The sequence below is a fragment of the Peromyscus eremicus genome, chromosome 7, assembly GCF_949786415.1.
Source record: "Peromyscus eremicus chromosome 7, PerEre_H2_v1, whole genome shotgun sequence".
Taxonomy (NCBI): Eukaryota; Metazoa; Chordata; class Mammalia; order Rodentia; family Cricetidae; genus Peromyscus; species Peromyscus eremicus.
In genome coordinates this window covers 55112049-55132634 of record NC_081422.1, presented here as the reverse complement: position 1 = coordinate 55132634, position 20586 = coordinate 55112049, and the positions used below count along the sequence as shown (strand labels likewise).

General features: G+C 44.0%; 1 protein-coding gene across 2 annotated transcripts in view; it reads left to right on the top strand.

The window, feature by feature from the left end:
* Positions 1 to 20586, top strand: part of Lrrc49 (leucine rich repeat containing 49) — a 105357-nt gene that overhangs the window by 64703 nt on the left and 20068 nt on the right. For both annotated transcript variants that reach the window (XM_059268029.1, XM_059268028.1), the window contains 3 exons: positions 229 to 376; positions 10573 to 10656; positions 15179 to 15342. In XM_059268029.1, the coding sequence (XP_059124012.1) occupies positions 229 to 376; positions 10573 to 10656; positions 15179 to 15342 (396 nt within the window). The remainder of the gene's footprint in view (positions 1 to 228; positions 377 to 10572; positions 10657 to 15178; positions 15343 to 20586) is intronic.

Sequence of the window (20586 nt, the reverse complement as noted above, 5' to 3'; positions counted from 1 at the left end):
TCTTCCAGAGGACCCGAGTTCAATTTCAAGCACCCACAGGACAGCTCACAACTGCCTGTAACTCCAGTTCCAAGATATCTGACACCCTCACGGAAACAAATGTGTACATAAAAAATAATTAAAAAATAAAAAATAAAATACTTTAAAAAACTAAACAAAATCTTATTTTAGAAACTGAAAATATTATTTGAAAAGCCTCAGAATAATGCAGTGGCCTCTCTTCTGCAGCTTTGACAGTGTTTCCTGCCTTGCTGACTCAACTTCTCTCTCGGACATCACCTTTGATGGCAATCCAATAGCGCAAGAGTCATGGTACAAACACACGGTCCTTCAGAATATGATGCAGCTGCGCCAGCTAGACATGAAGAGAATCACGGTGAGCACCTTTCTGTGTGCCTTCTGGGTTCCCTGAGTGTGGCCTTCTGTGTGCCTCCCTCTCCCCGAGTGTGGCCTTCTGTGTCCCTCTCCCTGAGTGTGGCCTTCTGTGTGTCCCTTTCCCGGAGTGTGGCCTTCTGTGTGTCCCTTTCCCGGAGTGTGGCCTTCTGTGTGCCTCCCTCTCCCTGAGTGTGGCCTTCTGTGTGCCTCCCTCTCCCTGAGTGTGGCCTTCTGTGTGCCTCCCTGGTTCCCCGAGTGTGGCCTTCTGTGTGCCTCCCTCTCCCTGAGTGTGGCCTTCTGTGTGCCTCCCTGGTTCCGTGAGTGTGGCCTTCTGTGTGCCTCCCTGGTTCCGTGAGTGTGGCCTTCTGTGTGCCTCCCTGGTTCCGTGAGTGTGGCCTTCTGTGTGCCTCCCTGGTTCCGTGAGTGTGGCCTTCTGTGTGCCTCCCTCTCCCCGAGTGTGGCCTTCTGTGTGCCTCCCTCTCCCCGAGTGTGGCCTTCTGTGTGCCTCCCTGGTTCCCCGAGTGTGGCCTTCTGTGTGCCTCCCTCTCCCCGAGTGTGGCCTTCTGTGTCCCTCTCCCTGAGTGTGGCCTTCTGTGTCCCTCTCCCTGAGTGTGGCCTTCTGTGTGCCTCCCTGGTTCCCCGAGTGTGGCCTTCTGTGTGCCTCCCTCTCCCCGAGTGTGGCCTTCTGTGTCCCTCTCCCTGAGTGTGGCCTTCTGTGTGCCTCCCTGGTTCCGTGAGTGTGGCCTTCTGTGTGCCTCCCTCTCCCTGAGTGTGGCCTTCTGTGTGTCCCTTTCCCGGAGTGTGGCCTTCTGTGTACCTCCCTCTCCCTGAGTGTGGCCTTTTGTGTGCCTCCCTGGTTCCGTGAGTGTGGCCTTCTGTGTGCCTCCCTGGTTCCCTGAGTGTGGCTTAGGAAATTGGGGTCCCAGTTGCATGGGTGTTGAGGTAAGGTTGGTTGGAGGCTCTCACTGTTTCCCTGATCTCTAAGGCTTTCTTTCACTCCTGTATTTGGCTCCATGTTTTCTATTTAATAAGACTGCTTAGAAATTTGGCTACACCATTGGTAACTGATTATGTATTTATGATGATATAAAATAGTTATCTTTCTTTTAGTTTGCACAGATTGCTTTTTCAAATGGCTACTTAGAACATGAACACGATATCTACTTTGTTAGAATGTAAATGCCAGTTCAGTTGTTTGGACCTAACTACTTAGTAAAGGGAATTGTTATATATTTCTTTTGACCAAGAAGGACTGTGAAAATATTCTTCATATTCCCTTTATACACCATTGAGCCACAGATTTCTGTAGTAGGGTGTTTATGAGACATCAGAGATGACAAGATCAGAGTCACAGTTCTTTACAGTCTACGACAGAGGTAGGTGTGCAGCCATATTACAACACACAGTGACAGTCTAGTTAGAAAACACAGCATGCTATCTGTCTGTCTGCTTTGCATGCATACCCACATACTTACATACTCATAGACTCTTGAGGCAAAATGGCACAAGAGAGCAAAGTAATTCCTAATTTTACCAGAGAAATAAGAAAAATTTCAAAGGAGAAAACATTTAATGCAGGACTTAAAGAGTAGCAGTGAATGATGATGTCTAGGCAGAGAGTAAAGGTGTACACAGTGCAGGGGGGATGATGGCATGCAAGGTGCAGAGGGGTGAAGGGCACAGTGCAGAGGGGTGATGTGCACACTGCAGGGGGGGTGATGTGCACAGTGCAGAGGGGTGATGTGCACAGTGCAGAGGGGTGATGTGCACACTGCAGGGGGGTGATGTGCACAGTGCAGAGGGGTGATGTGCACACTACAGGGAGGTGATGTGCACAGTGCAGAGGGGTGATGGGCACACTGCAGAGGGGTGATGTGCACACTACAGGGGGGTGATGTGCACAGTGCAGAGGGGTGATGTGCACAGTGCAGAGGGGTGATGTGCACAGTGCAGAGGGGTGATGTGCACAGTGCAGAGGGGTGATGTGCACAGTGCAGAGGGGTGATGTGCACAGTGCAGAGGGGTGATGTGCACAGTGCAGAGGGGTGATGTGCACAGTGCAGAGGGGTGATGTGCACAGTGCAGAGGGGTGATGTGCACAGTGCAGAGGGGTGATGTGCACACTGCAGAGGGGTGATGTGCACAGTGCAGAGGGGTGATGTGCACAGTGCAGAGGAGTGATGGGCACACTCCAGAGGGGTGATGTGCACACTGCAGGGGGGTGATGTGCACACTGCAGAGGGGTGATGGGCACAGTGCAGAGGGGTGATGTGCACAGTGCAGAGGGGTGATGTGCACAGTGCAGAGGGGTGATGTGCACACTGCAGAGGGGTGATGTGCACAGTGCAGAGAGGACTAAGGGAATGTGGCAGTTGATAGCAGCAGTTGATTTTAGCTAATCATTGGGTGTTTGTGGGAAAGAATAGCTGCAGGCAAAAATGTCTAAGCAGGCTTAGAGTGTTTTTGTCCTGTGCTTAATAAGAGGAGCTCCTGAAGCCTTGAAGTTAAGTAAAACAGTTTGCCTCTTAAAAATACTGTCCAAGGGGGCTGGAGAGACGGCTCAGTGGTTAAGAGCACTGAGTGCTCTTCCAGAGGACCCAGGTTCAATCCCCAGCACCCACATGGCAGCTCACACCTGTCTATAATTCTAGTTCCAGGCGACCCGACACCCACAGCAAAACACCAATGCACATAAAGTAAAAATAAATTAAAAAAAATACTGTCCAACAAGATAGGGCCTGTCAACATTCCATCATGTGTGGGGGAGGAGCTTTTTAGGCCCCACCCCTTCCTGAGACGTAATTGGCCATTTTAGTGTTCGCTCAGGGAGATGTCATTTTCTTCAGTGGGTGTTAGAGCCACTGGGTGTTGTTTGTCCACACTCCAAAAAAACAAAACAAAACAAACAAACAAAAAACACTTAAGCTATGCTCCTGCTAATGACTTTAATTGAACCTCATGGAACACACACACATGAATAACCCTCCCCAAAGATGGAAGTAGGAGGGGACTTGTGGAGAAGAAGAGGTTCAGCAGGAGTGGGAGGGGGTAAGAGACAGTGATGAGGGTGGAAACAACCAAAATACGTTATATACGTGTATGAAGTTGTCAAAGAATAATGCTAAAAACAATGCTGTCCATCTGGGCATCAGCCTGAAGAATGAAGTGGGAGGTCATTAGTCCAGGGCATGAAGATGTTGGCATCTGGTCCAGAGGACTAGCAAAAGACAAGGTGATGTTACCCACTGCTGTTCTCAATTCTTAGTTATCGCTCCTAGGAAGAACAGGTTGTGGTTTAGCAAGAGTAGAATGAAGGTTCATAAGATAAAGGGGGATAGGTTTGGGTCCAGGCCTACCTAGTGCTGACGTTAACAAAGTTCATCCACAAAAGACCTGAGAGTGAGAACTTGCAGCTTTGGGGAGTAGATCTGTCTGCTGACACTGTTCAGCTCTTGCAGTGTGAAATGTGATAATATGCAAATGAAGGAGCACAGCTTTGTTCAGTGAAAGCTTACTTACAAATCAAGTGGCAGTCTGGCCTTTTATGTGTGGCCTGGAGTTTGTCAAGCCCCGATCTAGAACACTGAATCATTTGCTGGACTAATTAAGTTACACCAGGGGCTAAGAAGATGGCTCAGAGGGTAAAGGTGCTGGCCACCAAGCTTGCCAACTTTCCTTTGATCCCTAGGACCAGCATGGAAGGAGAGGACCAACTCCTGCAAACTGTCCTCTGATCTCCACGTTCTTGTCATGATCTATACACCCCCAATACATGCATAACACATGCATACACACATACATCATACATACATACACACATACATACATACATACATATTTAAGGTTAGACTCTGGCCTGGTGGTGTAGAACAGTAGAGCAGCAGAAAGGCAAGGCTAACTAACCTGTCTTCTTATCACAGAAGGAAAGAATTTAAAATCTGCAGTTGTAACAGCTTGATGTCGGCTGAGAGAACTAGTACCTGAGTCTTGCAGGCCGTGCTCACTAGGAGGCACCATCAGTTCACTGAGCATCTCTCCTGTCAGGCAAAAAGAATTCTCGTTTTGAAACATTTTTAGTAGACATGATACCTGTCCATGTTTGTGGGACATAGTTACAGTGTGCGTGTGTAACAATGATCAAACCAGGCGCATTACTAGTAGTCCCTCTGAGGTTGGTATAAACCATATCGTTGGTATTTGAGCAAAGCTTTGGCGAAGTTTGGTGCTGTCATTTTGAGCTAAGCTGTGCCTGCAGGTTCTCGATTCACAGATCCCCACAGAACACAGGAACTGATGGATGCCAGCCTCTGAGAAATTGCCACGAGTATGCGTGGGTTTTCCTCCAGCCTGTTCTATTGAACATTCTTGTTAATGTCTTGATGAGAGAACATTGTTGTTCTTGTGATATGGGTGATAGAAGCTGGGAGCTTAGAGGTGATGATATATAGGTTGATCCAGTCAGGATCCAGAAGTAGCTCACCGCCCAAGCAGGCTTTATAAACAACATCCTACAAGCAAATCCATCCACTTCCGTCTTCATATGGCTCTCAAGGGAACAATAGTTTATAATAGTTTTAAGATATAGCTTAAAAAAAAACAAAGAAGATTTGAGATCAAAATCATATCCAGCACACAAAGCCTAAAGTATTTGGCATCTTGTCTTTTTAAATTTTTAATTGTTAAGATTTTGTTTGTTTAGAGTTACATGTGTGTGCATGTGAGTGCATGCATGTATGTTTATTATTTTATTTTAAAATGTATTTATTTGTTTATTTTATGTGTATGAGTGTTTTGTCTGCATGCATATTTTTGTACCACATGCATGCCTGGTACCCACAGAGGCCAGAAGAAGATGTTGGATCCCCTGGTGGTAGGTATGAGCTGCCATGTGAGTACTGGGAATTAAACCCAGGACCTTTGGAAGAATAGCCTGTGTTCTTAACCACTGAACCATCTTTCCAAAACTTTGCTCTTTTATTTTTTTTATTTGTTTTTTATTTTTTTTGTTTTTTTGAGACAATGTCTTACTATGTATCCCTGGATGGCCTGGAAAGCTCTGTGCAGACCAGACTGGCCTCCAGTTCATAGAGCTCCGCCTCCCAGGTGCTGGGTTAGATGTGTACCACCACACCTGGCTCCGGTCTGTGTCTTTTACGGAAAAAGTTTGATTACCTTTTGTCTAGCAAAAGAAAAGAATTTAAGAAGGTAAAACATTAGCTAAGTAGAGACAGCAGCAGCCAACTTAAGCATCCCTAGCACAAGTGCAGGACTGTTTCCTCACAGCACAGCAGACTGAAGGGTCTCCTACACAAGTGTGGGGGTGGTGAGCAGACTGAGCCACACACATGGAAGAACCTGCACAAACTTGGGTGAATGATGAATGATAGGTAACCTGACTTCACACTATATTCTTTTGTAGAAACAAAGAAATCAAGAAATGGAGATAATCTCTCTCTTTCTCTTTCCCTTCAACGGTCAGATTACTTCTGAACTATTACTTTTAGGGTATTCATATATGTGGTGTGTGTATGTATGCAAGCATGTTTGCATATATATGGGTATACATGCGTGTGCAAGTGGAGGCCAGAGTTGCTATCAGGACTCTGCCACGATCACCCTCTGCTTTATTTCCTGAGGCAAGTTTCTCACTTGAACCCGGAGCTCACTGATTTGGCTAGTCTGAGTAGCCAGCTTCTCAGGGTGCCCTGTCCTCTGGAGTGCAGAATGCTGGAATTGTATGGGGGCTGCCATGCCCACCTGGCATTCACATGGGTGCTGGGGGCCTGAACTCTGGTCTTTATGTGTGCACGGTAAGTACTGCCCACTGAGCATTCACCAGCTCTGAGCTGCAGCTTTATGTTTTAGGCAGGGAGCAGCCATCTGTAGCATTTCCAAGGGGCCTGGATTGAGCAGAGAAGGCAGAAGAAGGACTTTGCAGTGAGTGTCACAAATCTCACACCTGAACAGAGGCAAAGAGTGGACACATTCTGAGGAGGTAGAACAAAATCCATTACAGAGAAAACGTGGGGAGGCAGAGTTTGGTTCCCAGCACCCCTATCCAGAGTCCATAACTGTCTGTAACCCCAGCTTCGGGGCTCCAAGGACACCCACACACATAGATGGTGGACACTCATACAAACAACACACATACACAAATAATAAAAGTAAAATACTTTAAAAGAATAGAATTTTCTTCTCTATTTCTAAGACAACGCTGTGGGGAGGCAGGTGCAGTCACAGTTCTAAAGAGAAATTTTATCAGACTGTTCACCTCAAGCCCACAGTTAGTTTGTTCAGTGTAAACTTTGATCTCAAAAAAAAAAAAAAATGGAAGACATTACAAGGTTTGACATTACCAATGCCACTGAAACCCGTGTTCTCCTGTGGTGTGTGCAGAAGGCTTTCTCTAGGCCTCTGAAGTTCATGTGGTTCTGTAAGTTGCTTTGGCTACGGAAAGCATCACTAATGTGTGTCATTTCCAGAGAGACCTTTGGAAACCAGTGTGTTCATGATTCTTTATGCTTTTCCCCATGTACTGGTCATTATGGAAGCATGCACTGAGCGTAAGATGCCCTCAAATAACAGCTGCCGGGAATATCTAACCCCTACACCAAAAACATTTGCAGTGCGCTTGTGCATGGTGAAGAAATAAACTTCTTTAACACAATTTTTGTGTTCTTAAAGTGTTTTTGTATGTGCATGTTTGTGTGAGTACATGTGCACATGTAGATGTATATGCACGCAGAGACCTGTAGCTGACAGTGGTATATTCCTCTGTCTCTCTCCATCTTATTTTTTGAGGCAGGGTCTCTCACTGAACCGGTGCTCTTTGATTCCAACAGACCCAGAGATCCTCCCATCTCTGCTTCCCCAGTGTTGGGCTGCAGGCACAGGCACACCTCACACACTTTCCTGACTGAGCCATCTCCTCAGCCCAGGCCTTGACAATATTAGTAGAGCAATCGAAGATGGGTAATTTGGCTCCGAGTTTTAACTTTAAGACTCTGAAAAAAACAAACAAACAAACTGCTTTTCTCTGTCTAATGGTCCTGGACGAACAACACAGTGCCTGTGATCATAAGTGCTTTAGTGTTTATGTACTGAAGGGAAACAGTGGCTCTAGCTGTATGTTTTAAAGTGTGTTGTTAAAAATACACTGGAGTGAAGTAAATCCCAAATCATGAACTGCCATCACTGGGGACTTCTCAGATAGTCTGCGGTTGTTTTAGAGCTTGGTGACCTGAAGCAAGTGTGATCTAGGTCATTGGGCACTGTCAATTAACTTGACATTGTTTTCATATTGGGTCTTTCTGGGCAAACTAAAGTCAGGAAAAACATCTAAATCTCTTGGTTCAGATAGATCCCCTTGTTAGCTACATGAAAGATGGATGTGGCTTCCATCCCAGAGTCTGAACTGGTCTTTTAGAGGAGCCAGAACTACTGCCTGGTTTTCTTTGCCTTCTTGCCAACAGATTCATGGCCCATCTTCACAATTAGAGATTCAGGTTTTTATTTATAAAGTCAGCTATTTGATAATTATGTGCATTAAATATAGTCATCAAATGCAAATATATACACATACATATATACGATATATACATATCCTTATAACACTCAGTGTTTAAATGGATTTGGTGTAAATCCAGTTTTCCAAGGTTTAGAATTCCTTTTAAAGTCCTACTGCCTTTAATAGCCGCTCATTTTCTCTGGAAATCAGATGAGATCATCTCTGAAGTATGTGCCCTACGTGATCCACGCAGCTTCCCGTAGCGTTTGCATCTGGCCCTTGGAAGGACCGATGTTTCTAGTTTGATCTTCTAGATGAGGCCTCTCAGGGCACAGTGTCTGTCTGCTCCTTCAGAAACTGCAGAGGATGGTTCAGAGGCTGTGGCTTCACCCGTGGCCCCAGTGTAGGCTGAACTGGGTGCATTCTAACGGCAAGGCAGCTGAACGGCCACCTCAGCAGATGTGTAGACAGTCCTGTGCTCCGTAACTGCAATGCTGCACAGTCCTTAAGAATCACAGGGTAGTATTTTTTATTGTTAATATAGGTGATATTTTCACTTAGATCATCTCTAACTGAGGAGCACATTAGCACCCAGCAAATCAACCAATTTGGCATAATTTCTAAACCAGCTAGTTTGTGAAGCTAGGGAGCAAAGTTCTAAAGGTTTTACTTAATTTCTCCTTTTTACTTATGCTTAGTTTTAAATAGGAATTATTTTCCATATTGTTAAAAAAAAAGCACTTTAAATTTACCAAAAACCATGTTAAATTTCCATTCCCTTTAAAAGAACTACATTACATGACAAAGCACTGGTAGGTTCTAAACTTCTAGAATTAGAAAAGTAAATTAAATAAATCTTTATTAGGCAGCAACAATATTACAAGTTACGTTTCAAGCCAGACAGTCTCTGGGCTGATTTTTGTCACTGACTGTTTCACTACAAGCCAATGCCTTTCAACGCATTTGTTTTTTGTTTCTTTTTTCTCCCTCCTTCCTTCCCTCCCTCTCTCCTCTCTCTCCCTCCCTCTCTCCTTTCCTCCCTCTCTCCCCTTGCTCCCTCCCTCCCTTCCTCCTTTCCCTCCTTCCCTCCCTCCCTCCCTCCTTCCTTCCTTCCCTCCCTTCCTCCTTCCTTCCCTCCCTCCCCTCTTCCCTTCCCTTTGCTGTTTCCTGGGGTTTGGTTAGTACCATGCTGTTTTAGTCTCTGGCTCTGATATGACTTAGAGTCAGGTGTGGTGATCTCTCCTGCAATATTCTTTTTGTTCAGACATGTTTTTGGCTAATATTCAGTCTTTTTTGCTTATCTATTGAATTTTAAGATTATTTTTCCATTTCTGTGAAGAATGGTCCTGGAATTTTGATTGGAATTGTGTTAAATCTGTAGATTCATTTTGGTAGAATGGCCATTTTCATAATACTAATTCTGATCCATGAGCATGGGGGTGGGGTGGGGGTCTTTCCGTCTCTTAGTATATTCCTCGATTTCTTTCTTTGGTGTTTTTTAGTTGTCAGTATAGAGGTCATTCATATCCTTAGCTAGGTTTATTCCAGTGTGTATTTTCTAAGGCTAGTGTAAATGTTCCCCTGGTTTCTTTCTCACTGTATTTGTCATTGGTAGATAGAAAGGCTGTTGGTTTTGCGTTAATTTTTTTCAGCTTGTCATTTTGCTAAAGGTCAGTTCTAGGAGTTTCCTGGTGGAGTTGTTAGGATCTCCTAAGTATGGAATCGTATCATCTGCAAACAGAGATGCTCTGACTCCTCCCTTTGCTGTCGGCGTCCTTGTTATTTGCTTCTCTTGTCTTACCGCTCGAGCTTAGACTTCCAGTCTATATGACCAAGGCTGGAGAAAGTGGACACCTATGTCTTGTTCCTCGTGTTAGTGGGAATGCTTTTAGGCTGTTCTCCACTAACTATAATATTGACTATAGGCTTGTTGTTTATAGTCTTTTTTACATTTATTTATTTTTATTTCATGTGCATTGGGGTTTTGTCTGCATTTATATCTGTGTGAGGGTGTTGGATCCCCTGGAATTGGAGTTACAGACAATTGTTAGCTGCCATGTGGGTGCTGGGAATTGAACCCTGGTCCTCTGGAAGAACAGCCAATGCTCTTAACTGCTGAGTTACCTCTCCAGCCCATGTTTATAGTCTTTATCATGTTGAGATACAATCCTTCTATTCTGAGTTTCTTCAATACTTTTATCATGAAGGGATGTTAGATTTTTTTCAAAAGCCTTTTCTGCAACTATCAAGTTGAGTGAGCATGTGATTTTTGTCCTTCACTCCATTTATGCAATATATAGTATTTATTGACTTTTATGTTTTGAGCTCTCCCTGAATCTCTGGAATAAATCCAACTTGATCATGGTGAATGATCTTTGATGTGTCCTGAATTCATTTCATTAGTTAATTTTTTCCATCTTTATTGAAGTAAAATTGACAAAATTATAGGGAAAATTTTTATAATGAAAAGTCAGACAAACTTGTTTTCTTTCTTGTGTTAATCCACTAGCTTTAGCTCACCTACAGAGTCAGATGTGGACTTAGGAGTACATACTTCTTAGAATTAGGAGGTGAGAAGGAAGTGTAGAGAAAACGCAGCCCTTCCTCCAGGACTGTCTCTGTTAGCACACACCTCATTCAATATGGCTGACACCTCAGGAGGCCGTCTCTAAAAACATTTCTTTTTCTAGGAAGAAGAAAGACGCGTGGCATCTGTTGTAGCCAAAAAAGAGGAGGAGAAGAAGAGGGAAAGTCATAAGCAGTCTTTGCTGAAGGTATGCTGTCCATGTCTGCCTCCACGGTGCACAGGAGCACCCACAGGGACATGGCTTTCAGAACTAAATAAGCCCTGCTAAGAACTTTGATGGGTTACTAGGTAAATAGACCTGAACTTAGGAAGTACAGTGGTGCTGTGTAGACAAGATGGGCAAGATGGGCATTGTAAAATAGGTGCAACAGCAAGACAAGGAGAATTAGGGCATGTCTCATGCCTGTGTTGCCTGGGATTAGCATGTCACTTTGGATAGCTCTGTGATTGACAGTCATCTTTACTGACATGTTTTTATGAGCTTTGCTCTGGGTTCTTAAGGACAGCTTTTAAAACCAAAAACATTTCTCCATTAGCACCTTTGATACAGAAATGGTGAAAATCTTGAGGAATTCAGAAATGAAAATTCATTTTAAAGTAGTTCTAAGTGTCAAGCATAACTAATATAAACTTCCTTAAGTAGTGATGCTTTTAAAATATTTCGTGTCATCATCACAGAGCTTGATCAAGACAGGTTAGAATGTCTGGCTTCTAGCTGTGTCACACTGGCTTCTAAGGAAGCCTGCCATCTTGAGCAGTACTCCTTTTCTCTTTGAAGTGACATGCAAAATTCAAAGTGACCAGGGGGACACAGTTATGTGTATGAAGTGTCCTTAGTCCCCCAAAGTGGTGGCTGTGTTCTGTGGCCTGGCAGAGGTCCGGGCTGCACAAGGACATGCTTTCGTTGGAACTGTTGTGCAGTAGGATAATGATTCCTAAATTAGCATCAGAACCTGTCTCCAGCACCTTGCCTGTCAAGACTACGGATCTGAAAGTGACTAGAGTTCATGTGCTAGCTGTAGGTCGCTCTCTCCTCTGCTGTTACCTCTGACCTCCAGACTCCACTCCCCCAGCTCTTTTTGGCTATCCCTTATCCCATTCATCAGTGTGCCTAAGCCCTCTGCTGACACAGATTCCTCTGTACTCATTACCTAACAACAGGATTTTAATTTGCTTATGTTGGATTGCCCCCAAGAGTTTATCAAAATTACATTTTAATGTTTTATTTATAAAAAATATAACTGCAGTGGTATTTTAAAAAATTTATAGGAGTAAGATTTGCCATTGACAGGTCTCACTGAGGCAAACCTTTCCAAAGTGGCCGTGCTGGGCAAGTGGCTTTCCCTGTCACACCATTGCTGCTGTTCAGTGCCTATGTGAATGAGTGAGTCAGTGAATGATCCAAGACACGTATGTACGTTCACGGAGTAAAGTCCAGGCCTGTGGAACCTTCTCGTGCGATAGGCCCAGAGCCTGGCAAGGAAGAATGAACACGGAAGTTCTGCTGATGATTTAGCTCGAAGCCTGCCAACTTGCCAGTGTGAGGAGAGCCTGGGGCAGGCACAGAATCAACTTGATTTTCATGTCCAACTGAAATCTTATCTCAGTATTACTACCCCATCCCCCACTCAGCTTCTTCGTACCACCAACATTCAGGGAAATAGGCCATGAATTTGGTGAACATTTAAAGGGCTGTTTGGAAAGCTTTAGTGACTTTAGAAACAGCATTTTGTTTGAAGTGGTGGAGCTCTGTCTGGTTGCTTATGAAGATTGTTTAGCCTTTTGTTTTTAATAAGAGAAGTGTTGGCAGCAGCAGGCTCAGACCTGGCCCTTGCTGAGAGCTGAAGCCACGTCAGAACAGCATCAGCATTCCCGAGGCTGCTTCCCGCAGCTGCACAGACGCCTCATGGAGGCTGTGGAAGTGGGGTGGGAAGGAGCCGAGGCGTGCAAAGCCTGCCTCTGCAGCTGGCTTCTCTTATCTTCCTGTTTCATGTGCCACCTTGGAGATGGAAGTGAGAGTTGTGACAGGCACTGATGAGGTCCCGTCTGGTCAGTGAAGAATAGACTCGGATGGCGGGAGCTGACCTTCACTCCGCAGATATTTGCCCCTTCCACATGTACTTGGCACCCTGCAGCCACCTAAGTGATGATGGGCATAAATACAGCTGGCCCATCGGTGTCTCTGTGGTTTCTGGGAACAGAGCACTCTTGGGTACCCTTTGGGTCTTGCAGAGGCATAATCCAGCCCCTTTGCTTGCTCCATAGACATCTTGAGCCCTCCTATGGCTCCCTGCCCAACCAGGGATGCCCACCTAACCTCAGGATAGAGTCCTGACTTAATGTACCTTTTCCCTTATCTAGACCCCAACAAAAATCACCTACTCATCTAGTCAACCTGGTATCAAGCTGCTTTTAATAACCTAAAGAAAGGAAGCTCCCCTTTGGTGTGGGCGTAAGAAAGTGTTTGCATTTTCAGAGGACGTCTTGTTACGCATTTGTTAACATACCCAGTGGTGGGAAGATATTTTATGACTTTTTCTAAACACTGCTATATCTATCTCATTATGATTCTTTTTTCTACCAGCTAGGAAACCAAACACATGGAGCCAGAGGTCTGGCCACTAGGTAGAAATGACAGCATTGTTTAGATTAGAGAGTTAGGTTGGCATAGCCGTTTGCAAACTGAAATAGAATTCCATAAGGTAAGTTGGTTTTTTTATTCTAGATTAGGGTAATAGTGTTTTATAGTAGAAGAGTAGAATTTCAGTTCCTGTGTGCAAGAACATTATGCACCAAGTGTCAGTCATCTCAGAAGTAACACAGTATTTGCTCTAAACTATACAGACATTTGAAATAACAAACTGCAGAAACAAAGAACTTGGGCCAAAAACATTTCTAAATGTAGAAGGAGAACTTTGAAAAGGCTAGTTCCATTAAGCAAGCCCTCACGGGCAGTTCCTATCCAGTACCACACACACTTGCTAAACTCTTAGGTAAACAAATAGAGGCCAAGGTGCAACCAGAAAGGCTTGTTTTCATTTGTCCCCTACCCCCTGCCCTGGCTCAAGAGCAGACTTCCTGGAGAGGGTTAGTAGCTTGCTCAGTGGATGCTTTTCATTGGCAAATTTTGAATGAAAGAGGAAAAGAAAGAAGCTATTTTTAGCATTCTGATCTAATTGAGATGTAATTTTAAAATGTTAACTTTTGAGGCCAGCAGGATGGCTCAGCAAGTAAGAGTTTGGGCCACCAATTCCAATGACCCCTTCAGTCCCAAGAACTCAAGTGGTAGACTGTGAGAACTGATTCTTGCAAGTTGTCCTCTGACCTCTGACCTCCATACTTGTGCATCATGGCACATACAAGCACACACTCTCTCTCTCTCTCACACACACACACACACACACTATAAAATGTAATAAAAATACCAGGGATGCACAGATGGCTATCAGTTGAGAGCACTGGCTGCTCTTGCATAGGACACTTGTTCAATTCCCATCACCCACACGACAGCTCACAACTGTCTGTAACTCCACTTTCGGGGCATCTGACACACTCTTCTGGCATCTGTGAACACTGAAACTATGTGGTGCACAGACATACATTCAGGCAAAACATCCATACATATAAAACATTTTTTTTAAATAAAATAAAAACAAATGAAGTATTACCTTTGAAAATGGTGATAGTGCCAGAGTAGGAATCCTTTACCCCATCGCTGTAAGCTGGATCTGGGTAGAATAGAGCATGGCTTCTTCAGGCTTACATTTCCTTATTTCAGAAGGGTTTCTATGAGACAGTTGAGTGTCAAGGCTCCAAGTCAGTGGTTCTCAATGCATGAGCAGTGCTGGAGCTTGTCAGAGGAGCAGACTCCTGAGCATCCAAGTACATGGTCAGAGATGGCCCAGGTTCAAAAGCCCTCCAGGTTAGTTGAGGCACCCTCAACTTCAGAACCACTGCCTAAGGCATCCATTGCTTTAATTAACTCTGCTTCCCTATTCTTCTGAAATGATAGTGGTTATCCAGAAAAAAAAATTTATCCAACAGAACTTCTTCTAGTAGCCTATATAATATTTTTTTCAGCCTTAAATGTCATGATCTGTACCATGGGGGGTGGAGAGATGGCTCAGCAGCTAAGAGCACTTGCTGCTCTTGCAGAGAACATGAGTTTGGCCTCCAGCATTCATGTCTGTTGGTTCACAGTCATTTGTAACTCCAGTTCTGGGGGATCTGATGCTCTCTTCTGTCCTCCACAGGCCCCTGTACATACATACACATAAATAAAAATAAGTATTTTTAAAACCATATTATACCATGAAATATGAACTACTAATCAATCCCTACCCTTCTTCCACCTCCCTAATTATTGGGGGTAAAAGATGAAAACATTAGTAGTTTTTTCTTGCTTTGTTCAAGGACAGAGGCATATAACTTTGCCAAGTCAGAGTTCCAATTAGTGAAATAAGTATATAACTCACTGTTCAGAACAACAAGTATTCATCTAATAGATACTTTTCCATGTAGGCTGACATCATTATTAAGAGATTTGCATGTGGGGTGAACACAGGCTCATGGGCTTGCTTTAGAAGGTGTGCTGGTTGTTTGCCTTCAAGGAATTCTCTCAGAAAGTACCAGAAGGAAAGGACGGAAGCCAATGTTTCTCTCTTCACAAGTATGTATCATCTAACTGTTGTTCTGTTACCTTCCTGTAGGAGAAGAAAAGGCTAACAATTAACAATGTTGCTCGAAAGTGGGACTTGCAGCAACGTGTGGCCAATCTTGCCCTCACTCAGGACAGAAAGGACTCTGAGTCTCCTCCTCAGGAACCCTGTCAGATCGATGGAGGCTCCATCTCAGAATTTCCAGAGGAAACAGGGTACGCAATGTTTCTCTCATGCTACTGGCATTTCTAGAGTTGAATTTTGAATAGAGATGGGAACCCATTTAACAGAATTATTCTTGAGGAATAATTTTCTTAAGAAATTCAAAGCTGAAATTAAGAAGAGGGAAAAATTAAAAATATAAATCTAACTAACATTTCCCTAATGGAAAAGCCCACAGTGGTTTGCTATTTTTTGAAGGGGAAAAGTTTAGATGGCTACATGCAGACTATGAGGACCTCTGTTTGTGCACATGGCCTTCTAGATAGCCTGGCTCAAGAGAGCTGAAAGCTCCCCTCCTCCCATGCACTTCCTTTCCCAGCCTTTCCTGTCTTAGGAGTTTGCTAGCTACATGTGTTACCCTGTGCCCTGTGTGGCAGCTTCTACATGCACCTTTAAATGCTTCTGACAGCCAGGCCTGGTGCCAAAGTCCCAACTATTTGGGAAGCTGATGCCAGAGGATCACAAGTTCAAAGCCAGTCTGAGCTACAGAGTAAGTTCAAGTCTAGCTTGGGCAACTTAGTGAGCCTTTGTTTGAAAATTAAAGAAATAGTAAGTGACCAGAGGTTGAATGTGGCTTAGTGGGAAAGTGCTTGCCTAGCATGCACCAGGCCAGGTCCAGTCCTCAGCACTGAAAATGCTTTGAACAAATACTACCCAGAAGCTGCCTTCGCCCCAGCAATGCTTTAGGGTAAGCTCAGCAAGGGCAGACCTTGGAGGGGTCAGGTCCAGACACAGGAACACACAGGCACAGCTTTGGGGACTCTGGTCTGTACTGCCTGCTTGGTTGCCTGAGCCTGCCTCCGGACTGTGGCTGTCACCTTCAGGACAAGCTGCAAGTTGGTGAGTGAGGATCACAGGAAGTGAAGGTGCCAGACTGTCCCACTGAAATTCACCACATTAGCTGTTCCTCATTGAGTATTCCTCTGGTTATCGTCATTTTTAGATGTTAGAATTCAGAGTCTGTTGATCTGACTGCTTTTCCTGGAGTGCATGATTTTGTATTAGAGTGAGTCCATAATCTGACTCCTATTCTGTTTCTTCCCTCTTTAGGACTCTAGTAGAGTCTGTGATATGTGCTGTTACATTACAGGATCAATAACATTTACATCTGCTCTGCAAGCATAAAGCTTGGTCAGCTGATAGCATTTAAACCTTCACAACTGTTTAGTAGAGCTGAGGTTTCTATGGGGTATGTATTTTTTGACTTCAGAATTAAGCTATGTACTATGATGCTCTTCTGCCCTCCATGTCACTCAGAGAGAAGAACCCCAGCATCAAATTCAGACACCCTCTTTTCATCGCCCCCCAGAACTGTCCAAACCTTACCACACTGTGGTTTGCTCCATATCTGAGCCATTCTGTTCTTACACAGATTCTTTTTAATCTGGAATTTCATAATGCACGCTGTTTTTAAAGCTGAAAGGAGTGTCCCTGTACTATAGTCAAGTTTCTCTCTTTCTCTTGAGAAGAGCCACCCTTGCTGAAGTCCACTGTCTCCAGGCCTAGTCCAGTCTTGTCGCTGCCTTCCTACTGCCTTGTTTTACCATGTCACTGTAGACTGTGACTTTTTCCTGGTATTATATTTTGATCTCATATCCTCTTCTATTTCTCTTATTTCTTTCTATCCTTTCAGCCTCGTAAGTGGTAGAATCCCTCAGCTCTTACTCTGAGATTTTCTTCTCATTCTCTACTGTCTAGCTCGGGAAGCTTGTGATGTCAGTGAGTTTAAATGCCATTTATAGATGAGAATACCAACATGCATAGCTTTTCCTTTATGGATTGCCCATTTAGATGTTGCATAAGAAAGAAATTCTAAAAATATTGTCCCCATTTGTTTCATAAAAGTTTAAATTTTGGTCTTCATCAGTCTTGGCTACACCTCATATTGATTTGCATGTTTGAGGCGAGGGTTGACTTTCATTTCCGTCTATAGGAACAACCACTACTCTGGTGTTACATTCAGAGTACTCTTTCCTCTCCCCACTGGGATCTAGCTGAATGTTTTCTTAGAAATGGGAGTAGGTGGGAGTTTCTTTCTTCCTCACTCAATGCTAGGAATTAACCCAAGGCATCACTGTTCTCGGTGAGAGCTCTGCCTCTGAGCTTGGTCCCCAAGTCTAGTCCTTCAGAGCTTCATTTACTCTCTGTGTCATTCCCTTCTCACTCCTATCCTGTCTGTCCCTTGAAGGGCCCTCTCAGCTGAGTGGCCGCCATCTTTATCCGTGTTCCCATTGCATAGCCAAGGCTGCGGTTTGTCCCTTCTTCAGCACGGGACAGCCTCCACTCTCCAGCCTCCTAAGTTTGCTGAGCTCCCTGCTGCCAACAGTCCCTCCATCTGGAGCTCCTGTGACTTTAGACCTTCTCAGTCCCTTGACGTTCCTGAATGGCACCTTGAAGGAAGGGATTGGATATGTGTGCTCATTCCTCTCTACTGTTTTGCTTGAGAGTATAGAGTAAAGCATTTTAAATGTTAGAGATTGTATTCCGACATTCTTTATAAATCTTTAAAATAAAATAACGCTTGCCTTTGAACAGTGATTAGCCATTCTTCCTAAAGGTGTAAGGCTAGTGTAGAGAGCCACTAAGTCTTTTCTTTAGTGGTTCAGCTTGTGTTTAAATACTACAGGTGGTTTTCTACTTTAAACTATCATTGACAGTCCTTAGTATTTCATAATGCTAAAAAAATAGGTCATTATTGTGTTACAGTGTCCATGACCTCTGACTCCTGGGCATATAAATAAATGCCTAGAACAAGTGTCCATGAAAACATGGCATATAAAGGAAAGAAGTTCTTTAACACTTGGTATATCCCATTAACGATTTTACTGTTCCCTGAACTTGGGACAGCTCAGCAGTAAACGACACACTGCAGAGGTCTTTGCCCAGCAGAAATGGCAAAATACTAGGTGTAATGTTTCCTTTGCTTACATTGGATGCATGTAGTGAAGCTGGCTTATTTTTGGTCATTTCCTGTCTATGAACACTGGCCTTTTAGCCAACACTACTATAATAAAATATAATGCATAAAATGAATTTCCACACACACGAATGTTGTAATAGAAAATTCATAAAATGAGTTATTGTAGGAATCAGCACCACTTACTTGGTGGGGAAAAATCATCTGAAAGACTTGAAATATTCCTGTTCTTGCCTGTTATAAGAAGCCTAAAGGAAAAAAAGAAAAAAAAAAAAAGAAAGGTGTAGGCCCCTGGAAGAGTGTCCTTTTTGTCAGCATGTACATTGGGTGCAGATTGCAGTTAGCCTGGCTCTTAAGAATTTGACACTTTACTGCATCAAGCCAACCCCCTGCCTTTCCTTAGGTTCCTCCAGTAACTGAGAAGACATAGGACATTTCCTGGTTCTCTTAGAGAGAGCTGGTTGGATAGATAGTATCTGGATTTGAAATTGACCACTAAAGAGCTTGAAGATAATTCCCACTGGAGATCCTGCTGCCTGCCATCACTTACTAATCTTTGAGTTGGAGAATATAAGTAGTAAGGTATTTAGCTTTATGCACAATCAAGTTTGAAAACCACAGAGCCTCCACGGAAGATCACTGCCTTTTTCATGCTGTAGGTTCAGGCTGAGTGGGGGTAGGGAGCTGGTGGGGCCCAGCCACTCCCTAGAAGTTGAAGTTGTACCCAGTTCTTTCTTCTCCCCTCATTGTCTATGGCCAGTTAACCATTAAGTCCCCCTTTTATCTTCTCCTAAATGCCTGGTAATGTGTTGTCCTTCATTGATAATGATCCCTAAATGTATTGAACTAAGTACAAGGCATGGTTTTATGCCTTTATTATTTCTAGTTTTCACAGCACCTCTGAAAACACAGTGTTATGGAATTGCCATTTATAAACAAGGAACCTCAAACTCAGAAATCCAGAACCTTCCGATTTTCTTGGCAATGCCACCTCCCCTGTAGTTTACCATATCTTTCTGTTATGCCCTCTTGTGGGCTGGTTGACGTTGCACCAGTCTTATTAATCCCCCTGCATCCAGCCTCTTCCTCCCAAATCCTTCACCAATAGATGTACTAACAGGTCTGGAGTGGGTTCCTGAAGGCAGAGGATGCATGCTCTTCATCCACGTATCCCAGCATAAGTACTTACACCGTGTGTGGCTCTTTGGAGTTACTTTACAAAGGCTCCAACTGTGGCTGGCTGGCCTGCCTGCCTGCCTGCCTCTCTCCCTGCCTGCCTGCCTCTCTCCCTCCCTCCCTCCTTCCTTCCTTCCTTCCTCCCTCCTTCCTTCCTTCCTTGTATGTATGCATATTGCTGAAGATTGAACTCAGGGCCTCAGACATGACGGTGTGCTACCGTCATGTAGCACGGTGGGCTGAGCTAAATCCCAGGCTCACTGGATATGGTCTCTCCCTTTTTGCTGAAAGCCTCCCGCTGGTCTTCATCCCTGTGGGATAGCGTCTGACTTTTCAGCTTCACTTCTGTACTGCCCTCCTGTCTTACAGTGTCAGTGTTACAGTCCCTTGTCACATTGAAACTGAGCTGTCTCCGCTGTTACACATAGTCAGGCTCCTGTCCTCCCCCTATTCCTCTGCCCTTTCTCTTCCCCTGGTAAAGCACTGTGCCCACGACTCAAGGGTCAGTTCAAAGGCTGCTTCTTTTTGAGACCCAGCTTCTCCTCCTAAAGGAACTTGTCACTCTTTTTTCTGTTTCCATAGCGTGAGGTTGAAATACTCATTCTGTGACAACAAGCACATTATATTTAATGTGTGTTTACCTTCTTCTCCATCCTCTACCTAGAGTGGAAAATCTTGGAGGGCAGGTTTATCTTGATTTCTTTCTATATCTCCAGTGCCTAGCACAGTACCTCACACAAAGTACCTCTGCAAAACCTACTGATTAGTTCAATGACATAGTGAGGTCATTTTGGTTTAGAAATTATATGGCTTGCTTGATTGGATTACAGCTGCCATATTTGGGGAACTATAACTCCCTAATTTGGCTTTACAAGCAATAGTCTTGATATAGCAAAAAAAAAAAAAAAAAAAAAAAAAAAATGCGTGCTTTCTCTGCTCATGGCCCGTATGACTGCAGATGACTTAGTCACCTGTGCCAGAAGACTTAGCACAGAACTCTGTCCACAGCAGGCTTTCAGGTGATGTTTGATGAGTTAACAAATGAACGACTGTGTGCATAGCTCTAACTAAACAGAGATGTGGACATAGCTCTCGTTCATCCAAGGAAAGCTGCAGGGATACGCTTCATCATGCAAACATGGTT